The sequence below is a fragment of the Anser brachyrhynchus genome (assembly GCF_964034855.1).
Source record: "Anser brachyrhynchus genome assembly, chromosome: 10".
Classification (NCBI taxonomy): domain Eukaryota; kingdom Metazoa; phylum Chordata; class Aves; order Anseriformes; family Anatidae; genus Anser; species Anser brachyrhynchus.
Genome location: NC_137705.1, coordinates 19,371,747 through 19,393,791, shown reverse-complemented (window position 1 = coordinate 19,393,791; position 22,045 = coordinate 19,371,747). Strand labels below are relative to the sequence as shown.

The 22,045-nt window shown below is 36.0% G+C and overlaps 1 protein-coding gene across 2 annotated transcripts in view; it reads right to left on the bottom strand.

Annotated features, from left to right (window-relative positions):
• Positions 1-22,045, bottom strand: part of SYN2 (synapsin II) — a 176,904-nt gene that overhangs the window by 22,059 nt on the left and 132,800 nt on the right. For both annotated transcript variants that reach the window (XR_013955728.1, XM_080606754.1), the window contains exons 8-10: positions 16,775-16,849; positions 12,602-12,704; positions 221-370 (exon numbers count right to left, since the gene is read on the bottom strand). Coding sequence is in view for 1 of the 2 variants with exons in the window: in XM_080606754.1 (XP_080462880.1) it covers positions 221-370; positions 12,602-12,704; positions 16,775-16,849 (328 nt within the window). In the remaining variant the exon portion in view is untranslated. The remainder of the gene's footprint in view (positions 1-220; positions 371-12,601; positions 12,705-16,774; positions 16,850-22,045) is intronic.

Genomic DNA, 22,045 nt, shown 5'->3' with positions numbered 1-22,045 from the left:
GTAGAACCATATCAACAAAACAAAATATTACCTGCACTACAGAATTATGTCTAGAGATAATCTCATTTAAATATGACAAACCTATTAAATATGTTGATAAGCTCTTGAATCCTTGTAGTTGAGGGTATGTCCGTGTAGTTGTCCAGCCAAATTATTAGAGGCAAATTTTGAGTGTAAAATTATAGAATAAGATGCTATTTTATAAACAAAGGTTTCCTACCTGAGGCTGCTGAGTGGCAGTGGGTCTCTGAGGAGATGGTATAGGAGTTTTGGACAACATTTGGTTCATTTTGCTTACGACTAGTTCAGTTATATGTTGCCTATCTTCAGTCTGATGCTCACCAATCAGAGGCATTGCACAGTCCATTACCTGTAAAATAAAACAATACATCAGCGTAAACTTATTTCACATCTGTGTAGACTGCCAGGTCTTTTATTTAAAAAAAAAAAACAACAAAGGCAAATAAGATCTGTAGACATGGTACAAGATATCAGGAAATAAATAAATAAATAAGCCCAAGTGGAGGATATGGGTTAGCAGAGCAAGAGAACAGCAGTTTTAAAATGTCATCTCTTTCCACAGCAAAAGGCTTTTTTTAGACTATACTGTTGACTGCTGAAAACTTTTCTGTACTGAAAGTACTTTTCTGCACTGCTGTCTAAGCTACATTTCTGAAGATTTTTTTTTTCTTGTAGGTGTTTTTGTGTTTCACACCATGATCATCAGCTGAATTAGAACATGGAAATGCCAAATAAAACTTCAAACTTCAAATAAAGCTTCTTAGCTATTTGAAAAGCCAAACAAACAAACAAACAAACAAACATAATGAAAGCAGTGTGTCAGACAGACAAATAAAAAAGTGTTTATTTCCATTCTACATGTGACTGGTTAATATATTTCAGCAATTATTTCATTATGCTATTTGGATGGATAAAACTGATATTGAATTCAGTTAATTTCAGTGGGTTCTGAGGATTTCTTATTTCTACAGAATTATTTGTGATTTCCACAGTGTACCTATTTTTGGCATATGTATGTTTTCCCTGAAAGAGAAAATATAAGGATAAGGTAATGACCCCAACTAGTAATCACAACGGCACTGCCCATTCTTATTTCAACAATAACAAAGGATTTAATTCTCTTTTGAGAAGCTGCAATCCTTTTTTCAGTTTGTGTCAAGGCTATTCAGAAAAAGGTGACAGCATGTCACCTGCAGCCCTGCATTCTGGTGTTTCCAATAGCTATGGATCACAAGTGATTCAGGCCTACAATACATGCTATAGTATTAGTAACTAATAAAAGGCTGTGAGGCACAAAGCAGTTATACTACATTAGCAGTAATATACTCTATAGACGTCATTGTGTCTGATCCAGTTAGATTGTACAAACTCAGTTGGTGCCATCTAATTTTCAGTCTGTGAAAACTGTCCACCAGAAAAATCTTGGACAAGATGTATCGCTAGTGTAGGCAAATCTTGCAGTAAATGCAATAGTAACCTGTGCTGGTAAGAGAGATGGTGGATGAAGAAGGAAAGAATCCTCATGGGTTTCAATGCAGAAAAATCAGTGAATTTTATGGGGGTGCTTTAGAGCTTCCAGAAGTGCACTTTCCTGTGTATCTTTGGCTTCTGTGGTTCCTTCTCTACTGCAGGTAAATGGAAGATTGAAAAGGTTCAACAGAGTCAAAAGAGTGCTGGAGGACTTTTTCTGCCACAGGCAATTGCAGGTGCTTAGGGTCAGAGAAACATCTTAAACTTCCCTCATTCTCATCCAACCTCTAGCAAAAGGACTAAAAAGGAAAGAGGGCTCTGCTGAAGGGAGGCAGGGCTATTTTGGCTGGAGTTGCTGATTCCCATCTTTTCAGGTAGGCGCTCTGCTGTAGGTTGTTGCATGGAGCTTTTTGTTTGTTTGTTTGTTTGGTAGTTATTCAGCTTGTGTAGTTGAAGGGAAGATATAGAAATTTTATGATAAGACCGGATTGTGAAAATATTTAAAGTGGAAGAACGTTATCTGTAGGGGTGACACAACAATCAGACTGAAGAGCATAAAGCTAGTGCATCTGCTTTGCATGGGGTGGAAGGGATATATTAGGGACAACAAAACTCTTCTCAGTCCATCAGCCTACACTGCACACTAACTATCTCCTTTATAGACAAGAGCAAGTTCTACCTTCCTTCTTTATGTATTCAAATGCATCTAGGAATTAGTCACTCATACTGGGTATCTGAATTGGCATTCCGATTTAAAAGAATGTGTAGGTTCATTCTAACGCTGGACTGTAATATTTCTTGCACTGTAGTTGAGAATAAGCTGCACTGTAAAGAATGTTATCTAAGCTTGAGGATTTTCAAAATAAGTTCTAAAGAAATTCTCACTGAGACTGAAAAAGACTACCTCTTTCTAATAATGAGATTAGCCTGAACTCCAAAAGCATTTGCATTATTCTTCTGTTTGTCCATTTGTAAGAGACACTAACATTGCACACTAGCAAGCAATATGTTGGCAACACATTTCTGGGATTTTCAGATTTAGACGTCTCCTCTAAGCTTCCTCACAGCAAAGAGAATTTAAAATAAACCTACTGTAAACAAAGAAATAATAACTGAGATCCAGAGCAAATGTTTCCTAAGAATTGAATGAATGTATGAAGAAGCAACAGTTATCCCTCTTTCACAAGTGTGGAAAGAAAACCTCACCTTGTTTAATATCCACTTACATTAAAAAAAATGTATTTGGAGTGACTGTGAAATGAGTTGCCTAATCCAAGATCCTGCTAAAGGATCAGACAGGATTAAGATCCAGAGGACTGAGCTTTGACTCTGAATTTCTATTTCTAAATACTTCTATGACTGCAAGTTCACATATAACTTTCTTTAGGAGATACTGCTATGTTGTGTACCACAACATGTAAGAAAAATTTAGTTCTATGGCTAAGGATAAAAGAAGCTTTAGGTGTTGCTCTAAACACCACAACCACTTCAGTAAATCTATAAACCCATCTCAGCTCTGTCTGAATGTTTTAAAAATAAGATAACATCTATACTTCTGAGATTTGAATGGCTTAATGCCAGTTGTAAAATAAGTCTTGTCTGCTTGGATGGAACACAGTTTCATACAAAAAAAAAAAAAGGTTATTAGGGAGAACTGCTTTAAACTTTGCATTAATATAGCAAAGGAATATAAATTTTGAGTCTGAAGAGATTAAATTTTGGAATGGAAAATAACTGTACACATTCTAAATTAAAATAGATGTCAGGTTATTGCTCGACTTTTACCTATGACAGATGTACGATTTAACAGAAGAATATTAAGAGTTACCATTGTTAGACTGCTAGCTTGTGACAGCTGCCAGAAGCAGGGTAGGGTAAATCAGTGTAATTTGTCACCTCATGTATCTAAAAACACAAGTGCAAAATTAGGACACCTCTAAACAGAGGTAATGCAGATCAGAGTTCCAGCAATGACATTTTAATAGAATTTAGACACCCTTTATTGTGCTTTTGTGTCCTAGGCAGAAGCATGGCAGTTTTAGTAAATGCCCTGGAACTTAGAACCACAACTTAAACTACTTGAGTACTCACAATCCATGGAGCTTTCAGACTCAATGGTAATGGTCCAGGCTGATTAATTAGTGAATGTGCCATGCTGGGCTTGACAGAATGGTTGGTTAACATGCATCAACTTGGCCAGCACTGGCTCATAGTCCTGGCATTCAGTAATGCTTAGCTGACTTGGATTTGATATTGAAGGACTTAATGTTTGGAAATGTTCTGGCAGATCTTTCCTCAGATCCAGAGGAACCTCTGTTGAATGCCCTCAGATATATTTTAAACAAAATCTCGCACTTCTTGAAGATAGCATTTTCAAGCATAGCTGTCATGTTCACGTATTGAGGCAGATTCAAATATGCATGACATAAAAAACAGCCATTTGTCACTTGGACAGGTTTTGATGTTGTTAAAAACCCTCTTGTTGGCTGCCATAATTGAACGAATATTGCTGGTCAAAGGCTGAACCTAACACTGAACAAGTACTGAGCCAGATGCCAAGTATTCAGAGATGATAAGCTAAGATCTGTTCTGGTGCTTTGCTGAAGTACAAAGATGGTAAACAAAGTGGTGAAAAGAGAAAGTAATGCATCAGATTATCAAGAAAACTACTGGTCCCAAAATGAAATCACAGAATCATTAAGGTTGGAAAAGACCTCCAAGATCATCTGGTCCAACCACCCCTCTAACACCAATGTCACCCACTAAACCATGTCCCTAAGTACCACGTCCAACCTTTCCTTGAACAACCCCAGGGATGGTGACTCCACCACCTCCGTGGGCAACCCATTCCAATGCCTGACTGCTCTTTCTGAGAAGAAATGTCTCCTAATTTCCAACCTAAACCTCCCCTGGTGCAACTTGAGGCCATTCCCTCTAGTCCTATCACTAGTTACCTGCGAGAAGAGGCCGACCCCCAGCTCCCCACAGCTTCCTTTCAGGTAGATGTAGAGAGCAATAAGGTCTCCCCTGAGCCTTCTCTTCTCCAGACTAAACAAGCCCAGTTTCCTCAGCCGCTCCTCACAGGACTTGTGTCCCAGGCCCTTCACTAGCTTCATAGCCCTTCTCTGGACACATTCCAGGGCCTCGATGTCCTTCTTGTAGTGAGGGGCCCAAAACTGAACACAGTACTTGAGGTGCGGCCTCACCAGAGCAGAGTACGTGTTGCTAAATAGTAAAGTAAAAGATTACCAAGTCTTAAAAGTGGTTCAATTGCATGACACTGTTCAGTTTAATAACTCGAATTGCTGAAAGGGAATGGCTAGAGTGTCCAAAACATACCATTTTTACCCAATATTGCATGTGGCTGCTAAGAGGCTTAGCTTCCTTCTCTATGTTGCTGCTGCTGTGGTTCTCAAGGGCAGAAGGCAATGTAAGTAAGCGAGCACTTCCAATATTCTTGGTGAAGTAGATAAAAGCAAGGTGAATTTTCATAGGTATTCAAATTATGATCACTTAATTCATAATGCTTTTGTCATTAATTTATATGCATTTCAATAAACAATTCTATAGGATGAATTTCTCTTATTACCCATAAAACATATGCTGAAATGCATTTAATACATCTTTATGTTAACCTAGAAGAGCCTGAGTGTATATATTAGCAGTAATAATAGAAACTACAGCAGCATGATTGAGTAAAGTCTAAAAATAGGGTTGGGGTTTGTTGTATTTTTTTGTAGTTTTTCTTTATGACAATTCAGTCTATTTTCCTTCCTAGTAAAACAGCTAATGACAGTTATCAAAAATCACTACTGTTTTATATAAATGTATCTTAAGAATTAGAAATCTTTGGGCTAACACTAAAAAAGGTTTTAAAACTTGTGAATGACTAACAGAAATGCCATGATGGCATTGCCCCCATTTTTGAGGGCTTTACACAGTTTAAACACACACAAAGCATCCTGTTTATAAACAGTCTATTTACAGCCTGTACTAATTTTAAAATATCATTTATACAGTTACCCAGGTCTGTTTTCAGTATCTAGTTTAACTATTTAAAATATTGGAGTTTCCAACTAAGTAGATTCATAGAAGAAAGTCATCTGTAATTTATAAAGTCAAATGTGTTACTTTGGTACATGGCAGTGAAAACATTGGCAACTACAAATTATGATCACTTAATTCATATTGCTTTTGTCTTTAATTTATATGCATTTCAATAACCAATTCCATAGGATGAACTTCTCTTATCACCCACAAAACATACACTGAAATGCATTTAATACATCTTTATGTTAACCTAGAAGAGCCTGAGTGTATATATTAGCAGTAATAACAAAAACTACAGAAGCTTGATTGAGTCAACAAAATGCTTTTATAAAACACTGACCTTTCAGTGATATGATCCTTCAGTAAATTAGTCTGTGTCCTTTACTGCTAGTGTGGATAAGGCAAGTATTTGAGATTTGGGCTGCCAGACTGAGACTGGCAAGAAAGAGAAGAGAAATGCTGTTTAACTCTGATGACCACCAAAGAAAATGGGGTGGGATTAATAAGGGAGCCATTGTAATTATAAGACATCAGTAACTGCAAAGGGATCACCCTGTTTGAAGGAGAAACTACACTAATTGTCATTGTCCAGGCATACTTCTCCATTACATGTTTACCACCAAAGGATTATGAAAGATCTCTTACCTAGAGCTTTAGGAAGACCTAGCTCAAATGGTGCTGGGAAAGACAGAGCTGTGGAGATTAAAGGAGGGGGAAAGTTAAAGAATTCTGTGTGACACAGTGAGAGAAAAAGGTGTCAGGATGTTAAAATACAAGAGGGAATGGACAGAAAGCTTACAAGTCAGAAATGCCCAAGGATTCTGACAAGATAATGATAGAAGAACTTTGTATGAAGCAAAAAAAGAAAACAAAAACACAAACTGGGAATTTCAGGAGAAGATATGATGATCTGTAAGTGAAGAGTAATTCATTTCATTGCAAATCAGAGGAATTTTGGAGGTTCATGCTTGAGAGTGTGAGGCTTGGGGAAAAAACAAAAAACAAACAAACAAAAAAACCAACACAACAACCAACCAAAAAAACATTTACTTTGGCCTTTACTTGGTCTTTACTTTTGGTGAATAAGAGAAGCTAGGTTGTATTATTGCTATGTTATGAATGTGTTATTCTTCTGTATTGTTTTTGTGGGACCTGGATGTAAGCAATTGTGGTGAAAATTTTGACTGTAAAGACAGAAGCTGATATAGATTTTAATTGAAGAGTTCTAAGTATGGGGAAAGTAATTGACATTAAGGAAAAGTAATAGTTCGAGGATGTCATTTAAGATTGAGTGGGATGTAAGAAAAGATGGTGCGATTTCTGAGAAGTAAGGGAGTGACTGGATATGAAGTAATCATGGGGCTTTCCCAGAGGTCTTTACAGCAGATGCAGGAAAGATTTGTAATTGGAAATGTAACCACACCTGAGAATTTGGCAGGGATAGTACAGGAGGAAATCAGTGGTGACTGCTAGGAAAATTTTACAGTTCCTCTTGCAGTGGGTGAATAACAACATTTGCAGAAAAAAAGTAAGAACAACTGGGAATGTGAATCAAACATCCCCAGATGAAGGACTCAAAGCCTGAAGACAAAATTCTATGGTTGCATTTCAATCTGGAATGAAAAGAAATCCAGAATATCCCTCTCTAGTAGTATGATAAATTGTAGCACCTTCCGAAATGGTGTCTATTACAGTAACACCTAAAAAAAAATAATAAATAAATTCTGTTTCTTAGTTTCGTATATTGTCTTCCAGTTACTGAAAATATTGCCTAGGAAATCCAAATTGTTTCCATCTTGCTATGTTATAAATTATTTAGAAACTAACTTTAATATAGCTTAGGTTAAAAATAAGCAAGCAGAAATAAGACACCTGCAGTAGCCACCCACCCATTCAATTCTGAGCAAAATTTGGTAACTGCCTGTGAGGCCGCCTTAAAGGATTCTGTTACATTTCTTCTCTTTTACTGCATCCATCATCATGATGTGAGCTTTTTGTTTTGTTTCCCAGAGGTTTGGTTTTCCAAGAATGAATCATGAGACATATTCAGTGCAGTCAGAAACATGAAATGCTCAAGTATGTGTTCCTTCTGGTATAAAAACTACAGAAGTATTAATTTAAAAAGTGAAAGATTAAAAGTCTTTCTCCCATTTAAGATGTTAAAGCTTAACAGACCTTAATTTGATGTTGTATTAGCAAGAATTGGTAAGGCAGTTACAACAGTGTATGTTGAAATGATGTGTTCATAAAATCCTTATTTCTACAGTTTGTCTCTGGTGTGATGATGCTTGGCAGCTGAGTATTCAAATTGAGGTGAAAAGAATAGAAACTATATGAATAGCTAAGCTTGTTAGACACAGTCATGACTTGAACTTCCTCCTGAGCAACCTGGCAATCCTTCCTTTTAGCTAAGTGATTTTTTAATTAATTTCTCCCTTGTAGGGTTTTGGAGATGGTTCTTTGGAGGACAAAAGTAAAAGGCAAAACAAAACAAAACAAAACAAACAAAACAAAACAAACAAAACAAAACAAACAAAAAAAACCCAAACACAACCAAATCCCACAGGGTTCCTCTAGAGAAATAATTTTTTCTTGGGAACACCTTCTGCTTCTTTTAAAAGGCAAAGTTACTTCTTACAGCCCTCATCTAAGGAAACTGTAGAGAACTTCTGGCTTCTCAGAAAAACAGAGGCTGAATTATGTTTGAATGATATTATGACTTCAATATTTCATTCTTCCCGTCTTCTGAAAAATTGGTCTGGATTTTTATCCTGGGGATGCATATAGTATCCCTCAACTGCATAACAAGATTGCACAAATGGACATCCTTCAAAATTCCCATGAAGTAGCATTTACAGCTGTGTGGAAAGATGAATGGCACACTGAAAATGTATCTTTTTTTGTAATTATTGGGGAAAAAAATAGTAGTATTGGCCTGAGCTCTTTCAAATGACTAGAAACCTCTAGGGTGGCTTAAAAAGTACAAAGATACCAATGTACAAAGTAGCACCAGAAAACAGACCCAAACCTATAAAATGCACCCAAAAGCTAAAAATGTGATAAGGTGTACTTACACTGCAATTTATTCTTGTTTATTACATGGAGAACTACCTGGTCAAAGGAACATGCACATCTCACGAGGGAGGCATCTACAAGAAGCTCATAGTAATTTGGATCTGTGTATTTCTCTATTTCCTAACAACATTTATGTATGTAGAAATTAAATGTCTGGAACTGTATTTCAGTGTCACTAAATAGCCTTCATTTTTTCTCTTTAGCTCTCTAATCCTTCCACATTGTTCCTGAGCAGGCAGGAACTCTACTTACAGCAAGCACACTTTCTACAACTTGAACAGCCATGAAGCTTTAGAATAACATGTAAAAATTCTCATTATTTTAATCAAGTATATATGGAAGAGAAACTATAGGAGAAACTAAAATAGAAAAAAAAATAAGTTAACCATCTTGAAGAGGTGGGGAATGATGACTGGATCTAACATTAAGAACCAATACATTCTTACCTGCAATGTAAGCATATTGTACTAGATCATAGATAAAAAAATCGCTTTTGTATACTGTTTTTTAAGAAGTACAGCTAGAATATTAGATTCATGAGACAGTGTCGTTCTGATTCTGTAATATCAGCCACTGGTACAATTTGTTCCTCCATGTTTTTCGGGAATGAAAGAAAACAGAATGTTAAAACAAGGAATGACAAAATGACCATCACAAAGCAGCTGAATGGCAACATTACCAAAATAATAAAATTATTGATATAGGATTTGAAAGTGAATGAAAATAAGAAGTTAATTAATAGCTTCCCATAAATAGACATATAAAGTTCATGTCTTACACTTTGTAACATTAGTTAAGAATGGATTTTTGTACGCACACGTGGTGTTACATGTAATATTTAAGTACTGTAGGTATTTTAAAACTATTGTCTTGAATTATGCATGTTCCAAAGCTGAACACCCTTTTCAAAACATAAATATGCATTAAGTACTCATTCCTGTAAAATGCTGTTCTCCTAAATTCACTACAGAGAATCCTTCTGTATTTTCTGTCTAGAATGCTGAACATGCGAAAGATACTTTCGCACTGTTGTACCTTAATTCACATTCATTCCGAAGCTGGTCAAAACGTATGTATACTTTCCTGCAGGTGGCTATGCTGGTTCAAAATGATCATATCTGCATACATTATTTCATATATTAGGAAGTTTGTATGTTTCCTGTCTGATCGCATGTCCAGAATGAAAGTGTAAGTAACACAGAAACCTTTAGTTTTGTAATAGATGTACCAGTCACCAGGAAAACTTGAAAACTTGAGAGCAGGGGTTTCAGTGTGGTACTGCAACTGGGAAGTAAACATAGCATTTAGAGACCAATTGTCCTGTTCAGCTACTGGTTCTTGTCTGCAGTGTGTACGAGCTAGCTTTAATGACTCATTTATTTTCCCATGTTGAAAGTACACAAAAGATAGAAATTTTTCCTGTATGGGGACAGACATTTTTCTGCTCTTCATTATATAACAGAATTATAGTGCAATAACTGTTACAATTATAGTGCAATAATTGTTGATGTAAGCTGTTTTTTTAGTAGCAAATGATCATAAGTTTTACAGATGTCCTACTGGATGTGAACTTTGCAAACAATTCTACATTTCAATGGGTTATAGAGATTCTAAATATTCCTGCTGATAAACATTACCATCTTCCAAACAATTCAGAAGATTCTGCAGGACAACAAGAATTAACATGCTTCTATCCACTCCTTTTTTTTTTTTTTTTAAATTGCAACATCTATTATGTACAGTACTTAAAATGCTCTATAAACCCAGTTCGTGATGTGTCCTGCAGTCAGAACTCTCTCTCTATTATTTTTGATTATTTTTTTTAGTATGAACGTATCTGGCATGGAAAACTAGAGCAGTTGTTCAGAAGCAGGAATTGAAGTACTCTGTTGTTCCATTCTGTAGTTTTCATTGGCTATTTCATTGTGGAAAAACTGCTCCCCCTTCTCCTCGTACCCAATAGAGCAACCAGGCCTGGTTACTTTGTGTACACTGACTTCAATGGAAGTCGATGGCAATGGCTGGATTTGCTCACAAATTTCAAAACAATGCAGTATCAAAAATGTTGAAACTGGAGTTCAGTGAATAGAAGTGGTGTGTTTAGTCTGATAGGAATTTGCTAAATGAGGAACACAAGAGAAGTGTCAAATAATAAAATAAAAAATGCATCCTTAACTTCCAGTGGAAGCAGAAAACAGCAGGAAGAAATGGGAGCAGGGAATAAAAGAGATCATTTGGAGATACTAAGTAGAGCAGGTTGAAGCCAACCACTTTCAGATTAGTTTTAGCTACAGTCTGTAGGAAATAAGAAGGGTTTTTTTTACTGTATGAAACCTCTGGTTCTTACAAGGATATACTCGTTAAATGGTCTCCTAGTCTAGCTTTGTATCTTTTTGCCAGTGATTTTTCAGTTTTTAAGTATTACCCTATGAGGTAACTAGGATCTTATGTCTTAAAATAATCTATTTTTATTTATTTATTTTTATTTTATAGTTAAAGTTGTAGTATAAAAATGTAGTGGCTTAAAGCCAGCCAAATCAGTACGAGCTACCCCCCAGTGTAATGAATTTAGACATATTGGGAAGTGCCTAAATTGGGATCCTCTGAGTCTTTTAGGGGCCATAAGAACTGCAGAGTATCCTACAAAGCTTTGAATGGCATATGGGAGGCTGTCAAAGCCCAAGTACTGGAGAGGATTTTAATTGTAAGCAGAAATAAATACCTTCCCAGTAAGCAGACTATGTCTGAGATACACCTGTGCCTACAGCCAAGGAGTGAAGCGGCACACCTGACAAATTTTTTGTTCAGGATTTTCCTCTATTTTGTCTCACCAGAAGTCAGAGCAGTCTGTTCTCAGAAAGAGGAGAATATATTTTTTCCACTTTTTCAAATCTCAGGTTTCACTGGGGCAAGCATTACAGACTTAACAGGACCTTTTGGTGGGATGGACTGCACTATACTAAGGAGCAAAAGAGGATGTTTATTGTGGAATCCTAAATTTTATATTACAGTGAGTTAAGATTCAGTAAGACACAATAAGTTCTGACTTGGCCAGACAGGCTAATGAAACAGGATTTCTTGAAATCTTCCTTGGTATCTCAGGAGGTAGTGACTAATTATGTTTGATTTGCTGGAGGTTTAATTCTACAAGCTGCTCAGCCTTTTAAAGTGTTATTGATTGATTTGGGAATTCTTAGCACTTACAATAATGATAAATGAATTTGTGAAATTACAAAAGTTTAACACTGTGGCCAAACAAAGATTTTTATTTTTGCAGAGCTTTTCTGTTATAAATGGATATAGATAACTAAAGAAGGAAATCCATCTATAACCTCCTTCTGGATCCCAGATTACTGTCATGGTTTAGAAAAAATGTTCTTATTTTTGCTTTAGCAAACATAAACCTCCAGACTGTGTGATAGGCAAGTGATGGTAGCTTGTTTTATGGGTAAACAAAGTTTACATTTATCCATAATAAACTTAAGGTAAATGAAAAAACTTTTCAAAATGATCCATAGCAACATCTTCTAGTATTGGTAGTTCATGAGGAGTCAGATCCTAAAGGTAACGTTTAGGCTAGCAAAAAAAAATTTTAACACTTTGTTCTTAATTTCCCTTTCCATGTAAAGATATAATTTTTCCCTTGGGATAATGCTATCTATAAGCCTTCCAGGAAAAACTGGTAAGCCTGCTTAGGAAAGAAGTCATAAGGGCTAGGAAAACATGACATCTACATTTGGTTTTGTTTTGCAGTTTGTGTACATTTCCTGAAACACTAAAAAACATTACCATATGATATGGTTACATTTTCCAGCAAGTGTTGCCACTAACTTGGACATGTGGCTTTGTATTATGATTTAAACATTGCTCAAAAATGCAGTCTTTCCTGAAACACAAATAGGCCAATGCCTAACTATCACAAATGTTCTTTATTTCCATATTTGTAATATATAAAGCACATATTGAAAAGGGTGGGATTGCTTACCTCAAAAATATAATCTTTTCCATCTTTTCCATGTACAGCTTTAACAGCACAGATGTCCAAACCACCAAATATTTCAGAACAGGTGTCAACCCAAAGCTTGTACCTGTTTTATAAAAACATTTTTCTGTGAGTATCTCATTATGCTCTTGTTTTTACAGGCTTAATCTGGTACTGCACTTTATATAAGGACTGCTTGAAACTCAGAATTTTCACTATATTGTCAGTTTTACTGAATTTGTTTTTCTCAGAATAGTAGCATAGAGACTCTGGGATGATTACTTTGCTTTTCCCAGCAGAATTCAAAAAAGCTGTGGCTCTGTATCCTGACCTAGTGTTATGCTGGCTGCCTCCCAGCTTACATCGGTCCAAACATGTGTCTGCTCTAAACTGAGTAACCTGAAGATATGATGGAACGCAAATACCATTTAGTGGTATCCCATCCTACACTTCTACCACCTCATCCTAGTACAGCTTGCTAGTTGCGGCTGTGCACTATGGGAGAACTCCCCAGAAGGGGGATTTATCATCTGACCAGTTTTTGTAGCTACAGTGATGCCAAGGAGTTTTAGACAGTAGGGGGTGGGGGCCCTGTTTCCTGTGAAATTCAAACTGGCACATCTGTGCGCTGATTCAGGTGTGACAATCCTCTTGCCTACCACACTTGATAGTGTATTTAATTATGTATGGGTTTTATTCTTTTATCAGGAAAACTAAAATGAGAGTCTCTGTCTTAAATTACTGACTAAACTGTAGTTCAAAGTAGCAATGAGCTTTATATATACTTCACTGAACAGGGCAAAAGAAAAACCAAGACAAAACAAACCTAAAGACAAAAAAAGAAACAGTCACATGACACTAAGTAAAAGTTATGTAGCATGCAGAAAACCATAATATGCTTCATGTAGGTTTATAGGCAACTACAGTAAAATTTAACAGAAATTTAAAGAACTCTGAAAAATGGTTACAGCTCCTACAACAAAGCGAGTGCTTCATACAGCACTGAACTCCTGCATTTCATTTCTAACCTCATGGTAAGAAATATGAACTGAGGAATGGACAGTTTACCCATTCTACACGCAGTAATGTGATTTATTTTTCTTGCATGAAGAGCTTTATCCATCCTATGAATAGAGAGATTATCTGACTAACAAGGAAATGAAGTGGGACTTTCTCGAAAAAGAGTGAGGCAATTCCTGTGATCAAGCACAGAACTGTTAGTGACATATATAGGGAGCTGTAATACTTCGTTGAGAGCATTCTGAGGTGACGTAAGTTGTGTATGTTTGCTAAATGGCAGGATTGACTTATAGACACAAAATAGCATTGAGAACTTTAATTAACTAATAACACAGTAGTGCCTGAGCACCAGTGATGATATGGTCTTGAAAGGTTATAAAGGCAGACACTGTCATGCCACCAGTTGAAGGCCATTTTCCTCAAAAAATTAAAAAAAAATAAATCTGTTTTAAAGCAGTCATTTATCATAAACTTTTTTCTCTTTTGTTGGCTAGTATTTGGGTATAAATGAGAGCTATTTCCTTTTATAGATCCTCCCTCCCTGATCCAGTCTTTAAGACATGATGATAAATATGCCACATCATAGTATTTTCCATTGCAAAAAAATGATGTTATAAACCTAGCATTTGACTTCACTATAAGATCAAAGGAAACTCATTGCTGAGTCTTATTCATATAAAAATATCTTTGGTACTGGCATCCTTTCCAGGTAAACTTATTAGGTCACATTCTTTATAGTTTTTTGTGCAATGGAAAAAAATATTCTGTTAAACAGAATACAAAAAATAATAATAATAAATGATACAACTGTTTGAAAAAACCCTGATGGTAGTATTTCAGCATCATTTTTTTTTTTTCCTGTGAGAAAAATGGTTTTGTTCAAAATGAGAGTTTTTTTGGATGCCTGACAATTTCAACATTTGTAGATGCACTGACTGACTGGACTGCTTGTACGCACTTGCTTACAAACATCTTTTTTTTTTTTCCTTTTTTTCCTTTTTTTCTTTTTTCTTTTTTTTCTGTAAAATACCCATGTGTATCTCAGCAAGACATGAGGACAGCAAAAGTTGTCTTTTACAATAACTATCTGAGCTTTCTATGGAAAAAAAAAAAGGTATTTTATTTAAAAGACTGAAAAATTAATCAGATTTAATTAAGAGCATGTTTAGTAGTCTATATTCTGCCAACAAGCACACCTGGAGAAAGACAGTTACGTCTGGGAAGAGAGGTCTTGGGTGGACTCTCCTGTAGTGTTGTAAACCCAAGGCTTGCACAGTAGGTTGGACCAGAGGCCATGGTTCTGTTTTCCCAGAGCTAGTAAAAAGTGCAGCATCCTCAGAACTGACAGAAAACAAAATACTATTCCTAGGGTGTCTGACATGAAACATGAGGTGTGTGTGACTACAATAGGTAAATATTGTTCTGGTCCTATCTGGGGAGCAATGCCTCTGAAATGGAGGGGTCAATATGAATATGTATCATTGAAATTTTCTCATTCTGTGCCTCATCATCATCCCTTACTGCTCCACATTCCTCTTTCTTTTCCAAATTTCTAGACTAACATTTGTATTCAGTCAACAATGTTGACTCAGGCAGCGCTTTCAAAACACTTTTTTCTAAATCATGAGATGTATTATAAGTGCCCTGAAATGCACATTCATTAGATTTGATTGCTTTTGGTATGCCTTTAAAGTACTTCAACTCTTCAGAAAATTTCAAATTTCCCTTTTCTTCCTTTATCTGCTTTGTGTGTAATCAAACTAAAAGCATGGCATGAGATACGTATCCCTTTCTGTTACAAGGACACATACATTTTTTTCTATGCTTTTGTCTTCATCAGCATAAAAGAAGTTCTGTTTTGTTGGCTAGTATTTTTTATTTTTTATTTTTAATGGGAAAATACCTGCTATACTTTAATTGTGTTATATTCAAAAGTGGAAGCAGCAGCAAAGCAACAGAGCATTTAGAGATGGCTAGGCAAGGTTAACATTTTATACTCATTGCCTATGCTTGCTGTTTAGTTTTCCTTATGGGCAAACTAAAGTGCCTGCGTTTTTACAGAGAAGTAGTTCGTGGACTGTAATTATGCTCACTAAAGCACACTTTCTTTTCCCTCTCAGTGAATGCATAACCTCACTTTCTAAAGGAAGGTGGGAGGGGAATGAGAAAGAGAAAATAATGTGGCTCCACTCCATCCCCAGAGGGGAGATGAGTGAGGACACAGTCTAGACAGGGGTTGGACAGCAGGGAGTTGTAATTCCCATCTTATTTATTTGCACCTTTCTTAGGGCAGGCAATGGTTCAACTCCTGTGTCTCTCTCAGCTCATAAGAGGGAATAAGTTATTGTAGGTTCCAGACTTAAAACCAACCAATCAACCAAAAAAAAAAAAATCAAAGCAAAACAACAACAAACAAACAAAACCAAAAAAAAAAAACCTCTTGAATTTTAGATTATGTTTTTACTGTACAGATTTTTTTCAGCTTCCACTGGTAGCAAACTTTGGAGAAGCTGGACAAAATAAAATTCAGAGCCATAAAAAAGCATCACAGCTTTACTTTGCATGTAAAAGAGGCCTATATGTTGTTATTGGAGCAAATGAGCACTATTGAAGGGTAGTAGACAGGAGCTTCAAAATGGTACTGCATGGATACTGTGATAGACTGAATTACTAAGAGGTAACCAGCACAAGGATGAGAGAGAAAAGAAAAGCATAGTATACCAAAGTACAGAGCTGGAATGATGATATGAAGGAAATAAGCTTTGGAATATCTCAGCATCTGGGCAAAAAGACTCACAGTGCAGTTGAAAGGACATTTCAGAAATGACAAATGATTTATAGAAAAGAGAAATACAATTTAAATAGACAATGTTTAGACCAGATTGCTTTGTTACAATAGATGATGTAGGAGAAAAATTTAAAACACTGTGACATGGGGTAAGACCATTAAGTACTTAATTTGGATGCTTAATTCTGAGACAACTCCTCTGGAAATTCTTGGCTCATGTTCTTTCATCTAATTCCAAGTTTTTTTCCAAAATGAATGGGGGATCTTCATTTACTGTGAATTGCATGTCACCAATGTGATTAAAAAAAAAAAAAGATTTTTTTAAAAATATGTATTTTTAATTACCTTTTACATGAGACTGGACTTACTTATCTGACATAGCAATTTGTTCCAACATCGCAGAGCCCGTGTTTGTCTTCCAGTTTCCGGATATGGAAGTCCTCCTGAAAATGGGGAAATATTACAAAAACAGCCAGTGGTTTTATATTTTCCTTATCTCTTAAGTTACTCTGATCTTAACATTAATATTTAAGGCAGTTTTTACATCTTTTTCATATCTGGCAGCTTACAGTAGAACATCTAAAACATGAAGAATTTTAACAGGCATCACAGTATTATGAAGTATGACAATGCTGTGAAATTTTTGTTTCCCATTTAGTCATTTAAGAAAATTTTAAAAACTACTATGATTAAGTGCAAGTGTTAGCAATAAACTGTTGTCAGTGATAAATGGATTGAATAGCCTGTAACATATTATTAGTGCAAATGTCAAGGAAGTGAGGCTTCAGCTTCTCATTTCAAATCCACACCATTACAGATTTAGGTCCCATTACTTTAAAGTCAAGATGTCTACATCTCTGATCTCTTATAGAGCTAGACTTCTGTTTCTCCTCCAGTTTTCACTCTTTGCTAGTTTACTAATACAATCTAAGCAGCTTAGTTCACGCTCGAGTATACCATCTTTTATTTTATCTGTAAGAAATATATATATATTTTTTCTCCTCCTCAGACCCTAGGACTGTTACCAGGGTTGAGAAGATAGCTCTTTTCTGAAACCTAAATGCTGTTTTGAGAATGGGCTAAGGATACAAATCATGAAGTGTTTCCAGTTAATAAAATAACAGAAACATCTGTAATATATTAAAAGTATACTAGGCAGGAGCAATAGTTTTCTCTCCATTTTTCCATTAACCTAATTACAAGGGTCAGTAGCAATTGTGGGGGAATGTTGACCTTTCTACGGAAGTCTCAGAAAGGTAGCTAAATTTTAAAGCGTAAAGTTCTTATTCTTTGTTGTGGGAGAATATATTGAAAAGGGAAGGTCCACATGACATGCTATGTGTAAGGTAACTTTTCCTGGTAATAAGGTTATTTTGTGACATTTATTTGTATGTGTGTACTTACAGAACAATTAAAATGTTTAAGTTCGCTATTTCTCCACACGATTTCTGAAGAGAGATTATAATTCTCACAAACCACATCTGAACTCTATTGCAGACTTCTCAAAGGCATTCCTTAACACGTACCATATAAGGTGTCTTTCAGGAAGATAAGTGTGATCAATTCAGAGAAAAAAAAAAAAAAGAAAAAAAAAAAGTCCTGAAAACTTTTAGCAAGTGTTTAGTTCCAGATGCTCAGCTGCACTGATGTAACCTCAGCACTGTTGAGTAGTGAAGAAAAGATGCTTTAAGCCATATTTTCACTCCACAACCTGAAACGTCCCCTATTGGACTTGAAGCAGAATCAAGACTGGATGTATGGATGGCTGTAATGATGCCATAGGGACCAGATTAAGACTGAGAGGAATGCTATGGACACAGCCCTAACTGGTGTAATCTTGACAGCTTGTGGACTGGAGCCATTGATGCTAGGTCTGTGGCAAGGGACTCCAAAACAATGGGGCTGGTCCATCTGACCATGGCTAAGTGATGCAAAAGTGCCTTTACCTGACCATCTACGATGATAAACCTTAGTTATGATTTCATAAAAGTCATGTATGATTTCCACTACTGAAATATGTAAGTTTCCCACCCTTCTTCACTTCTGTTCTGATAATTGCTAAGGGTTTTTCACATCATTATTTCATATCATTATTTCCTCCTCGTTTACTAAATACTCAATAATACAGAGAACAACTTCAATCACATTTGAGTGCTTTACACTTAGGCTTAATATGCTTTCACTTGATTTGGTCTTTGAAAACATGAAGAACTGTTTTAATTGTTAACTGTTTTAATTTAATTGGGGAAAAAGGGAATTATGATTGCTATATATAGTTCATGGTAACTTGACTTTTCCCCTTTTCCACCACCTGTCTGGTTTGTTTAGTACCATTTGAAGCATGAAATCCAAATTGTCTGGACAAGTATTGCCACAAAACATGTAGAAAGGTTTACCTACAATTCTTTTGTAGGTAGTCTAGTTAGCAGTTTGTTACTACAGTACTGTTCTTTGGCTGATATGCTCTACTTTTGCTTTATTGAACTTTTGGTCGAAGTAAATTGTTATGCATTCATTGTGTTGCTTTTGGAGAAGAGATTTAAAGGTAGTTTTATTGTATTTCTGTTTTTCTTCACTGTGTTTGACCCTTTAAACTCTATTTCCTTGAAGTCAGTTGAATTCTGTAATGGTACCAAGTGTAGTTAAGTATGCGTCACAAAAAGTTTTGAGGAGCTGTGGTATTTAGAGGGATCTGATGTTGCATTTGGCTATAATCTCAACTGACAGATGATAAGCACCAGTGTTTTGTGAGTCATGGATCCACTTATACCACAATTTCCCACAGAATTATAAAAGTGAAGCTCTTAATAACTCTCTTTAAATTACACAAACAAATGCTCAGCTGGTATTTTTTGTGGTGGATCTTTAAGTACTCTGTTCCTGTGTCACAGAACAAAATGAGAACCAGCTGTAAAACAATATACCACTGACATAATGTGTATGTATGCATATGAAGAATTCTACAGACATTTGGTAAATCTTCTCCTTTCATGATGCTTTCTAACAACGGATCGGTATTTAATTTTTGTGATTTAACTCTATGAAAGAATCTAGAGAAAAAAATATTGCTAGGCTTTTAGCATCTGGATGAACTCAGTTTCTGAGGGAATAGAAACATAAGAATAAATAAAAGGTAGCAAGAACAGACTGTCATTTTATACTTTTTTTTTTTTTTTCCTGTCCCTTAGGCCAACTGCTTCTTCTGCGAAGAAGAAACATTCGTGTTTAAAAATGATAAATGTTGTGTGGCTGACTATTACAAAAAATATTCCAGAGACTAAACAGAATTTAAATTTCAAGTCAAGGAAAAAAATGTAGGGCTCTCTCCTGTGAAATGTAGTGGTCCAGGTTCTACCATAGAGAATGAACCATCAAGTTACTAATATTGCATCTGACTGCTGGTATCTGGAGGTATGTCAATAACTGTTAACAGTTGGGCTTTATTGCTAAGACTGCGCCACCTGGGAGCTGTAAGATAGAGACAAATCAACTCTGCTTATTATAAACAAGAGAGGAGGGGAGAGATGGCTAGCAGAGCACAAGAAAAGCACAGTACCTATCAAACCACCCATAAGAGAGAAAAGCACTATCCTAGCCTTGAAGAGGCTGAAATAATTGCATGAAAAGGTCTAAGACAGAGAAAGAAGGCTGACTGGTGACTGGAAGTAGAGGGAGAGCACAGCTGTTGAATGTCACTGAGTAGAATAAAAGGAGCAGGGAAGAATCTGGGGCAATAAGAAATGAAGGTTAAGGCATAAGAGATAAGAAGAGGTAAGTTAGAAGTTGTCTGGGAAAGGGTGAATCCAGACCAAGATATTGTTTGAACAGATATATAAGACTTTGGGGTGTAGGAATATGGTGCTACTTTTCCTAAAAGTAGGATGGATGCCTCAAATTATGGGGCTAAAGCCAGGAAAAGTCAACAGTCTGGAACACCAATGTCAGACAAATGAGCAGAATTGCAATTGACTTTCCTGGAGAAACCAGGGACTAAAAGTTGTATCATTCAAAAGCATTTGTTTTTGATTCTTAAGCTTATAGGGAGAGGCTGTGTATTAGGGTAGGCCCAACGCATCTGAAGTTCTGTAGGGAGCTTGAGATATAAAGTTTCTGGCTTGCTTTGCTAACACTCAAAATCAGGGATTTTGGATCAAGGATTACAGAAACCACCCAAAACCTTGCAATTTATTTGAATGTTCTGCCTTGGTCATGGCACACAACTCAGATTTCCAACACATTTTTTGTAAAATTTATAGTTCTGTGTTCAAAATAGAGCAGAAGAATGGAGTGTCCATACTGTTGGGTGGGTCTGACCTTTGGGGACAGTATGTCCACCCTATTCTGTGTTGTCCTTTCTTCTGCTCAGATGCACAGTGAGAGGCAGATGGACTATTAAGTCATTCTCAAATACCCCTCCAATTGTGGTGTCATGAGAGGCCGGTAGTTGCTCATACAGTTTAGATCTTGTGAGAGTAATGTCACAGGGGGGGTAGTCACAGTACATGGCCCTTCAATACCAACCGAAGGAGATAGATTTTGCTCTTTGCCCCCACCCTGGGCAGAAGGTTCTGCATTTCTGATAGAGCTTGTTGGTTGTTTCTAAATTACTTGAGACCTAATGCCAACTCTATCTTTAATATTAAAAAAATATTTCATGCATTTTCTTTAACCAAGCTCCAACTTTTGCTTCTCATAATATTTATAGGTTGCTTAAAGTTCAAACACTAGTTTCCCAAACACTAGTAAAAATTTGACTGTCCCTTACTCTGTGTGTGTGTTGTTTTTTTTTAATTTATTTTTAATTCAAATGTCAATATACAAGAAGTCTTTTATCTCTCCAATGCTGCAGGAGTTGTTAGCATTATATCTTTGTATGTATATCTGTATATGTACGTGTATTTTTATCCATGTTGTTTTTCCTGCCTCAGAACTGTAAGCATGAGGGAACAAATACATGAGATAATCTAACTTGTCTTAACAACATGAATGAAATGATAATCATAGCCAAAAGAGTTAAAAAAAATGCATAAAGACAGTTACCATAGCTCAACTAATACCTCATAATCTGTTTTGCTACGCTTGCTTAATATGTCTAAAACTGAAACACCACTTTAGCCTCCCTATAGTCATAATCTTTAAACATATCTGGATCCTCCAAGGGCTCTTCTCAAATTAGAAGAGATTTTTACCCATATATGTGAAAGCCATTGTAAGATTTTCTTACATTTGTTATGTTAAAAGAAGAGCACTTCCTTCCATTAAAGTTTTGTCATTCAGGTTTGTGTGAATGAATGCCATCTAAATATCCTTAGAGGGAGAGAAAATTTGACAAAAACAAGTCCTCTATAGAAAACAAATCCCCTTCCATTTCTTTAAATGAAAAAATAATTAAAGGTCAGCAGGAAAACCACTCTGATAGGCTCACCTTTTGTGTTACTCTCCTCCTCTCAGTGACAATCAACTTAAAGAAAAAAGTCTTGATATAGACAGAAAGTCTAACATACTGTATTTCTGAAGAATATGACAATGAAGGCACAGAGTCACCACATTTCAACTCAGAAGCCCATCCAACAGTCTTAATCTTATTGGTGCTTATTAGTTTTGAAATAAACGATGAAAGAAGATAAGTTTTTGGCTCA